The 15,087-nt window shown below is 45.3% G+C and overlaps 1 protein-coding gene across 1 annotated transcript in view; it reads right to left on the bottom strand.

Annotated features, from left to right (window-relative positions):
• Nucleotides 1-15,087, bottom strand: part of iqgap1 (IQ motif containing GTPase activating protein 1) — a 53,869-nt gene continuing 38,782 nt past the window's right edge. The window contains exons 19-37 of the mRNA XM_031812428.1: nt 14,603-14,773; nt 12,857-12,940; nt 12,497-12,568; nt 11,449-11,518; nt 10,922-11,286; nt 10,556-10,719; nt 9,861-10,085; nt 9,536-9,676; nt 8,976-9,060; nt 8,080-8,312; nt 7,445-7,577; nt 5,984-6,086; nt 5,057-5,192; nt 4,338-4,425; nt 2,209-2,418; nt 1,838-2,007; nt 1,159-1,281; nt 884-992; nt 1-642 (exon numbers count right to left, since the gene is read on the bottom strand). Coding sequence (XP_031668288.1) covers nt 529-642; nt 884-992; nt 1,159-1,281; nt 1,838-2,007; nt 2,209-2,418; nt 4,338-4,425; nt 5,057-5,192; nt 5,984-6,086; nt 7,445-7,577; nt 8,080-8,312; nt 8,976-9,060; nt 9,536-9,676; nt 9,861-10,085; nt 10,556-10,719; nt 10,922-11,286; nt 11,449-11,518; nt 12,497-12,568; nt 12,857-12,940; nt 14,603-14,773 — 2,796 coding nt within the window. The 3' untranslated portion in view covers nt 1-528. The remainder of the gene's footprint in view (nt 643-883; nt 993-1,158; nt 1,282-1,837; nt 2,008-2,208; nt 2,419-4,337; nt 4,426-5,056; nt 5,193-5,983; nt 6,087-7,444; nt 7,578-8,079; nt 8,313-8,975; nt 9,061-9,535; nt 9,677-9,860; nt 10,086-10,555; nt 10,720-10,921; nt 11,287-11,448; nt 11,519-12,496; nt 12,569-12,856; nt 12,941-14,602; nt 14,774-15,087) is intronic.

Raw genomic sequence — 15,087 nt, 5'->3', positions numbered from 1 at the left:
GACAGTTATTTTATAAATTTATTCAACACAAAGCATAACACATCTTTTCTACATTGATTGTTCAGTCTACTCTTGAAAGGCTATTTCCTATGCCAATAGTGGATTTGCAAGTTTCTTAAAGTTATACTGTATGACAAAATTGCTTGCGATGTCATCAACATGCAACTGTTGAATTGCGTTTCAAATTACCGGAAAACAAGCACCTGACAGACAAATCCATATCTTATACCTTTGACAGTCTTACAGTAACACAAAACGCAACAAGCACTCTGGATCCTGACGAGGATACACTTGGAGCATCCAGCAGGCTTCCGGTGGACTTTTCCTTGGCGAATAAGGCACATACCGTACGGTGAATATTCCATCTCAATAAGGCACATAATGAATACATATACTTAAAGTAGTGCGGAAGAAACCGAGCTAAGATCAGACAGCATAGAGCCAAGGCTCTCTGTTAGATGTTCTGTTCTCAACAGTGTCTGTAGCCCCCTCTCCTTCTCTTTCCATCCATCTCCCAGTCTCATCCATCTATTTCCCATAAAACTTCTTGTTGAGCAGGAAGATGAGCAGGTTGACATTGATGGTGGCCCTGTCGAAGAGCTTCATCACAGCCACACCCTCATACTGCAGCTGCAGGAGGTCCTGGGAGAGAGAAGAGAAGGGAGAGTAAGAGATGAGTAAGAGAGATGATGGAGAGGAAGGGAGATCACGAGAGGCAGGAAGAGGGAGAGGAGCAGAGAAAGGGGAGAGCGAGGGAGATGAGGAGAAATGGAGAAGGAATCATTTGAAAAGGTATTAAAAAAGACAGAAATATCAACCATAAAATCCCATTTGACCACCTTTTTCACATCCCAGCATCACTGTACATCATTCACATGTATACCTGGTATTCCAACTGTAACGTCTCCAAGTGCACTCCCATGAACTTGGCCTTCACATCGAACACTCCAACCGCCTCCGACGGAGAGATCTCAAAGATAACGTTCTTAAACCTGTGTGTGGGGGAGGGGATGTCACAATTGTTTGCCTAAAACTAAGGATTTGTGTGATGTCATGAGATGTATCCATATTACATCATAAATCCCATACAGCTAACTTTCAAGACAACATTTGGTAAACAATTATTAACTAAACATCCAAGGTCTATCTTTAACTTACTGGTTTGTCTGCAGGTCTTCAATCTCGATCAGCACACCCTTCTCATGGAGGCGAGCGGCGGTGTACTTCTGAGACACCTGTTTACTCTTCTTGGCCTTGGTGTCACCTGGTTTCTTTGACAGCCTGAGGGAGGGAGGGAGAGAATAGTGTCCATAACACTGTCACACATCGTAACATAGAGGAAATAGCAGTCCATGTAATGACATTCCTGCAACCTGAGTTGCTTTTCCCTCCTCTTAGAAACTTAACATTTTGGTAGTTCCATTCCATTTCAGGGTCATGTTCACTAGGTATGGAATTAAAACTGAATAAAATGGAGGGGTACTTCCTAGACTTGTCCAATAACAAACACTTGTTACGTTTTTCAACATTTTGTTAACGTGTGTCCTAATGAACACAACCCAGATGTAAAAAGTATGAAAATGGCTCCACCCAGCCCTCTAATAGGTTCAAACCCTTGACCTCTGCAGTGCAAGTTTCCCCGTCCATCTTATTCACTTAAAACAAACATTTCTGTAATAAGAATTCAGAGTTGAGCTCTTGATCCTTTATTCTACTGACACACAAAACATCCTCCGTGAACCCTGGGATTCCAACCTGCATCCCTCCGGTCACCTGCCCACCTCTCAAACCTGGAGGCTAGCGTCTTCCCTCTGGTATGAAGACAAAGGCCACTCACTTGCCCTTGTTGCTGGCCAGGTTGTCCATGCAGGTCTTGATGTACTGGTTGTAGTAGTCAATCTGGACGTTGTAGAAGGCGGTCTTGGAGTTGAGGGCAGCATTTGTCTGTTGGAGCTTCACCAGCTCCGCCTTCCTCCGCTGCCGATACCGCCGCTGGTTTCGGATGTCCTGGAACAAACACGTTATATTTTATGTGGCACATCCACAAAAACACATATACTATAAGTACCACACACACACACACATCACGTGACAGACAGAAACACTGACTCTCTTTCACAAGGTACCATGACAATGTCATTGATTAGGGTCCTGGAAGTGGTTCAAGGGGTGGACACACACAGCTTCAACTAGCGAGCTGTACATTACCTTGGCGATGTCGTTAATGAGGTCCTGGTAGCGGTTCTCAGGGTGCACCTTGCCCAGCTCTGCCAGGCGCTGCAGGTTGCTCCTGATCTTGTCCTTCTTGCCCTGCAGCGTCAGGCTGTCATCCACCACCGGCTTGGCCTGCTTCATCTTCTCTGGGGTTTTGGCGTCGCGGATGGCCCGCCGCTGCATAGCACGCTGGTACTCCACTTCCTGGAAGGGGGAAAACAGGGGTGGTGTCATGTGTTGCTGTGGCGCTGGGGTGAAGATTCCCCAAGGCACAGATCTAGGATCAGCTTCCCTTCCCCCAATTCTAACCTAAACAGTAGTGGGGAAAATGCTAAACTGACTCAAGATCAGCGTCTAGGGGCAACTTCACCATATACTGTCATTGTGCACAAATCATAGTTGAATAAAGCCAAGCAAAAGTGATAACTCCTGAACCCAGAGTAGTTCTACTCAGTTGACTACTTTAAACTGGTGCAAACTACCAGTCCTTAGAGGTGTGTCCTCTCTGCTTTGCCTCTATGGCACAACGATATCATCAAAAACAGAGTGTTAGTGAGCTGCTAACTAATATTACAGGTTTACATCCTCCCCTCCCACTCAATTCAAAGGAATTTATTTGCATGGGAAACATGTTTACATTGCCAAACCAAATTAAATAGATAAACAATCCAAAATGAACAGTAAACATTACACACAAGTTAAAAGAATAGAGACATTTCAAATGTTATTATGGCTATGTACAGTGTTGTAAAAATGAGCAAATAGTTAAAGTACAAAAGGGAAAATCAATAAAAAAGTAAATATGGGTTGTATTTACAGTGGTGTTTGTGCCTCACTGGTTGCTCTTTTTTGTGGCAACTGGTCACAAATCTTGCTACTGTGATGTCACACTGTGGTATTCCACCTAATAGATATGGGAGTTTATCAACATCTGATTTGTTTTCAAATCATTTGTGGTTCTGTGTACTCTGAGGCAAATATGTGTATCTAATATGGTCATACATTTGGAAGGAGGATAGGAAGTGCATCTCAGTTTCTACCTTGTTTTGCAGTGTTGGAAAAAGTACCCAAATGTTAGTTAGTCTTGTCCCATCGCTGCAACTCCCGTACGGACTCGGGGGAAGCAAAGGTCGAGAGCCATGTGTCCTCCAAAACACGGCCCTGCCAAGCCGCACTGCTTCGACACACTGCTCCATTAACCCAATGTGTCGAAGGAAACACTGTACAGCTGGTGACCGTGTCAGCGTGCATGTGCCCAACCCCCCACAGGAGTCACTAGAGAGCAATGGGACAAGGCCAAAATCTCCCCTAACCCAGACGACGCTGGGCCAATTGTGCGGCATCATGGGCCTCCCGGTTGCAGCCAGCTGCGACACAGCCTGGGATCGAACCCGGATCTGTAGTGACACCTCAAGCCCTGCAGAGCCTTACACCGCTGCACCACTCGAGGTGCCTAAAGCCTTTTTGATATAAACAAAGCATTTGTTTTGTTTCTTTGTCAATTAGTGTGTGCAGGGTACGAAAGTTAGGCTCACAAGTATCATACCCCAAGACATGCTGAACTCTCACCATTACAATAACGGGGGGTATGATATTTATGCCTCTAACATTCATCCCGGTTCATTCAGGACTACCTGTAATCATGGTCGCATCCACAATGTAGAAGTGTTCAAAACAAGACACTTAAAGCAACTTCAATTATTTACCATTCATTTCTATTGGCCACAAAATAATCGTAAACACAACCAAGACAGCAACTGCATCCAACAAGAAGGTAGTCACAAGCTTGATTTTATCATCATTGCTAGGAACAAATCATAAAGTTGAGACTACTTTAATAGGTCCCCTAAAATGGGGGGGACTATGTACAAAAAGCGCTGTAATTTGGATGAAAATACCCTCAAATTAAAAGCTGACAGTCAGTACTTTAACCTCAGTCATTGTATCATTTCAAATCAAAGTGCTGGAGTACAGAGCCAAAACAACTAAATGTGTCACCGTCCCAATACTTTGAGCTCAATGTACTGTTTAGGCGTTATACTGCCAAGTTTACACCTTCACTATTGCACTGAAACATTTTGTCCAGGTCTCCCTCATTCATCCCTACCTCCTCAGTGTCTCACCTGTTCAGGATTGGCAGCACCCTCCAGAATCTCAGTGAGTGTTTCTCCAGGTTGGAACCGGATCACATCCACGATCAGCCGCTTGGTGCTGGAGAGAGAAAGATAGGGGGAAAGAGACATAGGAGCTATTCTAGGGTGTCAAGACAACAGTAGGTTTATTTTAGCTGCTAGAGGAAGCGTAACTTCTAGCCGGTGTGAGCAGAGCGAAAGCCACTTCATGCGATTGTTCTTGGGTGTGAGCTGAGAGTCGAAATCTGGAAATTACAACCAGAGCGAAAAAACATTCTGAGCAGCGCGAGCCTCCCGTGGAGCCGGCGCTCACACCCAGGTTTCATTTAAATTCATTGGAGCGGCTCACGCTCTGCAAAGGTTACGCCTCTAGTGTAGCAGGCTAGAAAGAGGGAAGATGAGGTTCAGCTGGGAACGCACAAACAACTGAGTCCGGGAACTCAATTTGGCCTCCTTTTGAACTAACACCTTGGATTTAATTGCTTAAAAATCTGTCCTCTCCATCTCCTCTCCTTCATCTGCACTGATTGGAAATTAAACTTGGCAGGTGAAAACAATATGGTGGCAGCTCATTATTAGGCTGGCTTCCACCTGGTCAGTTCTTTCAGATAAGAGCAGTCGAGAAGGCGAAGCGAGGACCGATTTAGACAATCGAGAAAGAGCCCTAAGAAAGTGTGTATTTTTTTATTGTATACAAATATTACTCTTACTTAAGCAGTAGAGTCCTGGCGTCCATCTCGGCATTGGCCTCTCCGGGAACATCAAACTTGTTGGCGAGGGTGAGGGACACCTCTGTCTTCCCCATCGTCTCCCTGTTGGGGTCCCCTGGGGGGAGGGGGTTCTCACCTGGAGGGAGAACAGGGGACAGTTAGAGGAGAGGAAGTTGTGTCATTCACATCCACTGTAGAATCCCATGAAGTTGTGGGGAGGATGGAAGGAAGCTCTAAGAGGGGAGAGCGATGACCGGTGAGACATTTAGAAGACTATGGTTTCTTCACTGACGGAGTAGGACAGAGCAGGACACATAGGAAACATTTATTAGGCCTGTTCCTTTCTCATCTTGCCCCTCTACATTTTACATGTATGAATATATGAACACAGCATACTTTTGTCTACGGTACCGACCCATGGGGGACTCTATGGCATATCTACGGTACCGACCGATGAGGGACTATGGCATATCTACGGTACTGACCGATGAGGGACTATGGCATATCTACGGTACCGACCGATGAGGGACTATGGCATATCTACGGTACTGACCGATGAGGGACTATGGCATATCTACGGTACTGACCGATGAGGGACTATGGCATATCTACGGTACTGACCGATGAGGGACTATGGCATATCTACGGTACCGACCGATGAGGGACTATGGCATATCTACGGTACTGACCGATGAGGGACTATGGCATATCTACGGTACTGACCGATGAGGGACTATGGCATATCTACGGTACCGACCGATGAGGGACTATGGCATATCTACGGTACTGACCGATGAGGGACTATGGCATATCTACGGTACTGACCGATGAGGGACTATGGCATATCTACGGTACCGACCGATGAGGGACTATGGCATATCTACGGTACTGACCGATGAGGGACTATGGCATATCTACGGTACTGACCGATGAGGGACTCTATGGTGGGCACCTCTCCCAGGTCTTCCAGCAGCTCGTGGATGGGGTCGTTGTGCTCTGAGGCGATGGCATCCTGGTGGTCCAACAGCAGCTGGGGGGGTGGGGACGAGCAGGAACATTACAATGTGAAAATCTTTATTGTTCACACAATGTGGACATTTGCCTTTGGCTTCATATGGGAGCAAACAAACACATTATCCCTCTGTGGTACTGGCTATGAGAAAATACACTAGTTGTACAACATTTTACAAAATGACTCCATGTATAATTTGGGTTTTTCACAACAGAGAAAAAGTAAACTCACTGAGATAAGTGTGTAAGAGAGTACTCATTTATTTATGAGGGCAGAAATAAGCATGTCTTCCTGTGTGTGTGTGTGTGTGTGTGTGTGTGTGTGTGTGTGTGTGAGTACTCATTTATTTATGAGGGCAGAAATAAGCATGTCTTCCTGTGTGTGTGTGTGTGTGTGTGTGTGAGAGAGTACTCATTTATTTATGAGGGCAGAAATAAGCATGTCTTCCTGTGTGTGTGTGTGAGAGAGAGAGTACTCATTTATTTATGAGGGCAGAAATAAGCATGTCCTCCTGTGTGTGTGTGTGTGTGTGTGTGTGTGTGTGTGAGAGAGAGTACTCATTTATTTATGAGGGCAGAAATAAGCATGTCTTCCTGTGTGTGTGTGTGTGTGTGTGTGTGTGTGTGTGTGTGTGTGTGTAAGAGAGTACTCATTTATTTATGAGGGCAGAAATAAGCATGTCTTCCTGTGTGTGTGTGTGTGTGTGTGTGTAAGAGAGTACTCATTTATTTATGAGGGCAGAAATAAGCATGTCTTCCTGTGTGTGTGTGTGTGTGTGTGTGTGTGTGTGTGTGTGTGTGTGTGTGTGTGTGTGTGTAAGAGAGTACTCATTTATTTATGAGGGCAGAAATAAGCATGTCTTCCTGTGTGTGTGTGTGTGTGTGTGTGTGTGTAAGAGAGTACTCATTTATTTATGAGGGCAGAAATAAGCATGTCTTCCTGTGTGTGTGTGTGTGTAAGAGAGTACTCATTTATTTATGAGGGCAGAAATAAGCATGTCTTCCTGTGTGTGTGTGTGTGTGTGTAAGAGAGTACTCATTTATTTATGAGGGCAGAAATAAGCATGTCTTCGTGTGTGTGTGTGTGTGTGTGTAAGAGAGTACTCATTTTTATTTATGAGGGCAGAAATAAGCATGTCTTCCTGTGTGTGTGTGTGTGTGTGTGTGTGTGTGTGTGTGTGTGTGTGTGTGTGTGTGAGTACTCATTTTTATTTATGAGGGCAGAAATAAGCATGTCTTCCTGTGTGTGTGTGTGTGTGTGTGTGTGTGTGTGTGTGTGTGTGTGTGTGTGTGTGTGTGTGTAAGAGAGTACTCATTTATTTATGAGGGCAGAAATAAGCATGTCTTCCTGTGTGTGTGTGTGAGAGAGAGACTGACCGTGTGTGTGTTGATGACCTCCCCTATAGAGATGTAGATGACAGGTTTCTGAAGCGTGACCAGGTCAGAGTACTGATCCACGTTGAACTTGTCCTCCAATGACGGGACGTCACACGCCGCCAAGAAGAAACGCCTGCGGAGGGACAGAGATACAAGGAGGGTAAGAAGCTACGCACATGCCCCTCCCACCTCAGGACGCACTCTTACCAGCCATTATTTCCATGTTTAAGTTAGATGTAAATTCACGTGTCACAATCTTTGGTTGACAATTTATTTAAAAAAAGAGAAGCAACACATATTCTAACTCTTGCTTGTACAAAGCACAATTTCATGTTTTTATGATCCTGTAAATGTCTTCTGACCCATCAAACACATGCCAGGCCCCTTCAAACACATGCCAGGCCCCTTCAAACACATGCCAGGCCCCTTCAAACACATGCCAGGCCCCTTCAAAGGATCAACAATGGAACAATGTTTTTTGATCTGCATCCATTTCAACACTTAGGTGGGGATTAAATGCACCAAGATAATATTTATAGCACAAGACAGAGATAAGTGATAAATGTTTTCCATTTTAACATTTTCCATAGCATGCCCTAATGAGCACGACCCATAAAGAACGTCCTCCACTGCACCTGAACTTCTGGTAGGAGCTGCTGAGGTACTCGTTGATGGGGTTGAGGTGGGCGTTGTCCCCCAAGAACATCTTATTGGACGCGGCGTGCTGCAGCATCTTGGCGATGGAGCCCAGGTTCCGCCGTTGGTCTGTGGTCAGCTGACCTCCGGCCGACAGGTCGATGATGTCGAAGGCGTCGGGCGCCACGATGGCCGGATTCATGTAGCGGTAGTACAGCAGGTTACCCACGATCTGAACAGACACACCCCCGTTAGATAGAGCACTGTACCTCCTGTAGGCATCACAGGCAACAACAAGCCTGTCAAGGGACACCAGTGGACAGGGTTTTACTGGTTGTATAAAACTGTTGCTGTGTCCCAGTAATCTTGGACTCCTTTTCTTTATAGCAAATATATTATAGCCACTAATCTTGGACTTGAAAAGTTAAGTAATGTTCGGAGATTCAAACTTTGTAGTCAGGGAGAAAATGAGACGAGGGAAGTTTGCAGCGAAGAGGAAGGAAGGTTTTTAACAGAATTGGTATGCAGCCTGGGTGTTTGTAGAGAAGGAGGGGGGACTGTCTCACCTTGTCTCAGCAGGAGTACAGAAAGACATGTTCCAACAGAGGAGAGAAGACAAGGGAGGAGAGCATAGCTGTAGAAAGGGGAGGAAGAGAGAAGGAGAACAAGGGAGAGAGGAGAGATGGAGTTAAGGAGAGGGAAGAGAAAGAGAAGGAAACCACATTCAGTAGAAGGGTGATACCAAGTCAAGCTCACCAGGATAACAGTGCAAGTAGCAAAGTAGAGCAGAGCACCATAGAGCAGAGCTCCGTAGAGCAGAGCACCGTAGAGCAGAGCACAGTTCTAGCAGTACAGTGGAACGGTTGACTATGGTATAAGAATGATATAATGACACCTTTAGAAGCTCGTCCTCTGTAGCGTCGGGGAACTTCTCATGGAGTGTGTCCTTCAGCACCTTGGAGGTGAAACGCATCCCATACCTGACACACACAAATACCTATTTCTTTACTTTTCTAGCGTGTATTTAGAAATGGTTTATTCCCTATAAGTGACCCTCTCTCATAGAAGTGATAAGCATCATAACCCACAGTTGTGGTTCATGTTCTGTAGAGCAGGGATGAAAAACAGGGAGTCACAGGCTACATCTAATGTCTGCTGCTTCTCCTTTACAACATTTAAAACTAGCAATTCATGTCACAGATTCCAGGTCTAAATCACCTGTTGATAAAAAGGTAAGGTTGAGAACTAGTAGATGTGGCCCTCGAGGGCAGTAGTAGTTTGGACCAACCCCTATTAAATGAGAGCAGCATGGAAATATAAATGACTAGAATGGACATTCTCATTCAAGATGACGGGTGGACAGGCAGACATAGAGTGTTCCAATCAAATTGCTGTGGTCTGAAGGGCTCTGTCCCTTCTCGTAATTCTATTGAGAACAGAGCTAGAGACACTTACGGGATTTTGTCCACAGAGACAATGATGGCGGACAGGAACTTGTCTGTGACCGTCCTCATGTTCTTGATGGACGCTTCCAGGCGAGTGCGCACCTCCTCGTGACTCATAGCCTGCTCTGGTGTTACCTCATAGGGTAGTTTACTGTTGGAGGAGAGAAGGGGGAGGGGCAAGAGGTGGTACAGAAAGGGGGGAGGGAAAGAGCGAGAGAAAGGTACACAGTCAACCACAGCTCTAATACTTTCCATCTTTGAACAGTTGACGCCAAACTCCAACTCCTCTGACAGTCTCCTCTGAACTCCATTACCCAGACTCCTCCTCCTCTCACCTGGCCTCTCCAGTTTGTGTCTCCATCTGGTTGACCCAGCTCTTGTAGATGTCCACCGGGTCAGTCTTGATGTTCAGCGTCTTGTCGTCCATGATTTCCTTGACGACAGGTGCCAGGATCTGACGCAGTGCATTCTGGCCTCGGGCGCCGCGGTTGAAGCTCACCACCATCTTGATGACCGTGGGGTTGCCCGTGACGATCTCCTGGATCTGATCCACTTTGGATCTGAGAACACAAGGTTACGAACATGTGAGACACTGCTAGACTGTATAAGTGTTTCTGTGACTCAGTTGGTAGAGCATAGCACTTCATCGCCAAGGCTCATGTGTTCGATTCCCGCTAGGGCTACCCATATGAAATATGCATGACTGTAAGTGGCATATGCTAAGTTAAACAGGGTGGTTCAATCCCTGAATGCTGATTGGCTGACAGCCGTGGTATATCAGACCGTATACCACGGGTATGACAAAACACTTTTTACTGCTGTAATTACATTGGTAACCAGTTTATAATAGCAATACAGTACCATGGGGGTTTGTGGTATATGGCCAATATACCATGGCTAAGGGCTGTATCCAGGCACTCCACGTTGCGTCATGCGTAAGAACAACCCTTATCCATGGTATATTGGCCATATACCACACCTCCCCAGGCCTTATTGATGAATCCGATTGTTTCAAGTATTAGCTCCTTACTTGATCTCCTCCTGCAGGGCGGTCTTGAAGAGTTTGAGCAGCAGGTACTCCTCTCTCTGGTTGGAGGCGTAGTTATACAGGGTGAAGATCACAGAGTCCATGAACTTAGTGGACTTATTCTGGGGCATCTGGAAGATCAGCTTGGCCAGGTAGGTGGGGTTGGTCTGCAGGGAGGACAGAAAGGAAACACGTTAACATCCAATCTAACCATCGTTTTCCTGTTCTGTTTCTAGTCTCTCGCTTACTGTCACATACAGTATTTTATGTTTCTCAACTGTTTGCGAGTGCGATTCCCTTTGCAGTACAGCTTTGCTAACTGTTTGAGGAGATTGATACATATATGCGTTGACACAGCATCTACAGTACCTGCAGCAGGTAGAAAAGATACTGATAGGCCTCCAGCTTGAGCCTCTTCTCCTTGCTCAGAGCCTTCAGGCCTCCTCTCTGTTTGTTCATCATCATCAGGTTGGACAGCTCGCCCTTGTTCTTCTTGGTCAGCTTGTTGCTGTGGGACACCACCTCCTGCAGGGTGATCTTGTTCTTGACCAGCAGGCCGATCTTGATGTCCATCAGGTTCAGGTCATTCTCCAGCTGCTGGTTGGAGCGGATGTTGGTGACCACCTCCTCCCGGAGCCTCATCAAGTCCAGCTCTTCCTGAAAGTCCTGGTCGCTGTGGTCCAGGAGGTGGACGAACTTGCGCACCACCGCCATGGGAGGATCGTCAGCGTTGACTGTGTGAGAGAGACAGTGAGAGACAGTGAGAGAGGGATTCAGTCAGGATGGAGTCGTATGTGGCAGAAAGAACAGCTGGGAGACGAGACTCCGTACCGAGAGAAGATGGTGAAAAGAGACAGCCAGTGGTGGGTGAGGGTTCTCATCATCATCATACTCACTGAGTGTCTTGTAGTCGTCTCTGGCTTTGTTGGCTCTGATGAACGCCTGGATCTTCACCACATCATTGATCTGCCACAACAGAGCAAACAGCAGTCACTTCACTGATCAAGAACATGACTGTGTTCCAAATGGCACCCCATTCCCTTAATAGAGCGCTGGTCAAAAGTAGTGCACTATATAGGGAATAGGGTGACATTTGTAAAGAGAAACATTACGTTGGTAATCTGCAGTTAGTCAGGGTACAGAGAGCCATCTAGCCTAGTAACCTCATTAAGCTGAACGGACATTTAATGTGGGACGAGTGTGTCCCAAATGGCACCCAATTTCCTATATAGTACACTACTTCTGACCAGGGCCCATAGGGCTCTGGTCAAAAGTAGTGCGCCATTTGAAAATAGTGCACTATTTAGGGAATAGGGTGCCATTAGGACGCAGAGAGAGTAAATGTCAGTGGATGTGTCAGGCGAGGATATAAAGAGTTAGATGTGATGTCATTCAGTGAATACAGAAGAGTAGAGAACAGACAGCCCTGGGGCACACCATATAACTACAACTCACCTCAATCACATTTATGTAGGACTTTTCACAAAATTGACAACGTGCGTAGCTGTTACCTGGGCTAGAGTCAAGTAGTAGCATAGTAACAAGGCAACATTCCCTGGCAGCAGGAAACCTTAACAGGAACCAGACTCTACAAGCTACTGGACCTTTGTCAAAGATTCATACTCATTTTACAGAAATATCTTCTTTAAAAAAAAAATAGTAATTAACCTTCAAACTCAACTCTGGACCTGGAAGCCAGTTCCACTGCGTTTTTTCATTGTTCCCCTCTAATCAGGGACTGATTTAGACCTGGGACACCAGGAATTCATTATCAGGTAGAACAGAAAATCAGCAGGCTCCAGATCTCGTAGGGTAACAGTTGAGTACCCCTAATATCAAATGGTTAACATTTGTTCAATCTGGGATTCAAACTAACCGCTACTAATACATTTAAATGACTTGTGTATCTTGTACAATAAGGGTTAACTAAATACATCAACTCACATGGTCCTTGAAGTGCTTCAGGCGGTCTCTGTACTTCTTGCGAGCTTGGTGCATCCTCACCATCGACTGGATCTAAAACAATAACTCAACTAGGTCAATACTAAAAAAGATTTGAAATTCACCAAAAACCTCAGACTTAAAGGAAAAGCAGCAACACAGGCTCATGTTCATTAAGGCCCAAAAGAAAATGGACTGAAACAGGGAGGGACAACCTGGCCTTGTCCAATAAGAAAAGTAAATGTTTATTTTGCAAAGCGTTTAGAACGTTGCATGCCCCAATGAACAGGACCCACCAATCAAGGTCCTGTATTGTTGTTTAATTATAAAGATGGCTACACGTACAGTAGGTGGAGACCTTACCTTTACAGCATCCTCGCTGTGGTCATTCAGGTACTCCTTCCTCTTTATGTAGACCTTCCTCTGCTTGTAGCCTCTAAAATGAGCCTGTAAGATACAGACAAATATACAGGACCAGTGTTAAGCACAAGAGCATTTTTAGGGCCAAATTCACAGACGGTCTGTGTCCTAGACTAAAAATCATGCTCAATGGAGAATCACCATTGAAAGTGCTCTTAGACCAGGCTTAATCTGAGTCTGAGAAAGTGTCCCTTAAAGTGAAACATGGCAATAAAGTGGTAGAATGTTTTCTTTAAAATGTCAGCAGTTCCCACTTGGCCCAAAGCCTTCAGTGTTTGCAGAACTGGGTAGATACTGTTGAAGGCTTAGGGCTAAGGGAATGATTTGAGACTGGCTGTGTAGCACTGGGGTTGTGTATGTTCTATCACATCCAGACATGATTTTTATTTAACTAGGCAAGTCAGTTGAGAACAAATTCTTATTTACAATGACGCTCTAGGAACAGTGGGTTAACTGCCTTGTTCAGGGGCAGAACTACAGATTTTAACCTCGTCAGCTTGTCGTAGCAGAATCAGAATCAGTTAGGTAACATTGATAAATAAGATGTTATATCAACTTTCAGAAATATGCTTATGTGGGAAAGTTACTTGGGCCCCAGAGAGGGGAGAGGTCAGGCTTGTCTTCATATGTGAACAGATGATTGAGGGGGAACAATTATCTCTTGGCTCCACAATGTCTGTACACCAGTCACTCCCTACTTTTCCCATTTGGGGGGGGGGGGGGGGGGGGGGGGGGAGTATGACAATGTCTGGAACCACTGTATGTCCCCTCTGATGTCCAAACTTGTCTTTCATGGTATATGACCTAGAGGCTCACTCCTCTCCGTGAGTTGTCCTGGAGGGATTGTATTTGAGATGGGAGAATCTAGAATTGACAATTGATATATGCCATTGGATGAGGTAATGTTTTGGTAATATCAAGAACGAGAAGTAGAACCTCGTCTAAGAGCAAACTGAACGATAATTTATAGCCAATGCTGTCTGGCTATGGGATACTCATCTCTCAAGTAAAAGTCTTCCTTTGTGCAGTTTTCCTAAGACCTGTGGTTCGTCATTGTGAGTTGAGGGGTGGATCTTTGCTATAAAAGATCTGTTGCCATTATGTTGACACTCTCAGAATTAATTTATTGACACTGAATTGATCTGAGAGTCAAAGGGCTATGGTGAAGCTCATATTACTAAAATATTAAGTTTAAAGTATAACTCTGACTTTTGTGTGGTTTGTAAACTCTCCTTTCACTTAGTAATACAGGAAATTACCACGACAAGCTCGGGGGTTCGATCTAGTTACTAGTCCAAGCTCTACCTGCCTCCCCTGGAGTCCCATAGGCATATAGAATTAGGAGTCCCATAGGCCGGCACACAATTGGCCCAGCGTCAGCCGGGTTTAGGCCATCATTGTAAATAAGAATTTGTTCTCAACTCACTTGCCTAGTTAAATAAAGGTCACATTTAAAATATACACATTTTCAAAGGGTGTACTGTGAAATGTGTAATGACTATGGGTGAATCTCAATTGTATTTCCTTGATTGCTCGCGCCCCCTCTCCTCGCCACCTCCTCAAAGCGCATTGAAGGAGAAGATCCGAGGGGAGGAATCTTTGAGAAGGAGATGAGAAAGGATTTGAGGAATCAAGGAAATATTGAGATTCACTCCATGTCCAAAGGAAGGGAAGAGTTTGACCTCTGACCTGTATGGTGGTAATGGCTGGGTCCTGAGATTTCAGGAAGTCTTTTCTCTCCTTCAGGCCTTTCCTCACCAGGTAGCCACGGCATCCGGCCTGCAGCTTGGCAATCAGACTCTCATTGGCCAGCCACAGCTGCTCCCGGTTGTAGGTGGTGGTCACCCCGGAAACCACAGACTGATTGACAACACAGAGAGCCAGTCACACACAGGGCCATTTACATAATGACATACTATCAACACAGCTTTAGGGGTGGCAGTGGAAGGTGTGTCTGTTTTTAGCAAAAGAGATGGGAGTTAAGTGAGAATGATAAAGGAAAATCTCAAATGGCAAATTCACCTAATCATACAGATACCAAGAAAGTAGTCTGTATGGACCATGACAGTATTCAGACTTGGGATCCACACACTTAACTACTAATATATATATTTGATTAAGGTCTGAGTTGCGCACAATGATCTCAACTATACATTTGCTTGCATGAGCATAAA

This window comes from Oncorhynchus kisutch, unplaced genomic scaffold, assembly GCF_002021735.2.
Source record: "Oncorhynchus kisutch isolate 150728-3 unplaced genomic scaffold, Okis_V2 Okis03b-Okis08b_hom, whole genome shotgun sequence".
In the NCBI taxonomy this organism is placed as follows: Eukaryota; Metazoa; Chordata; class Actinopteri; order Salmoniformes; family Salmonidae; genus Oncorhynchus; species Oncorhynchus kisutch.
The sequence above is the reverse complement of the archived record's forward strand: the minus strand, read 5'-3'. Positions and strand labels throughout refer to the sequence as shown.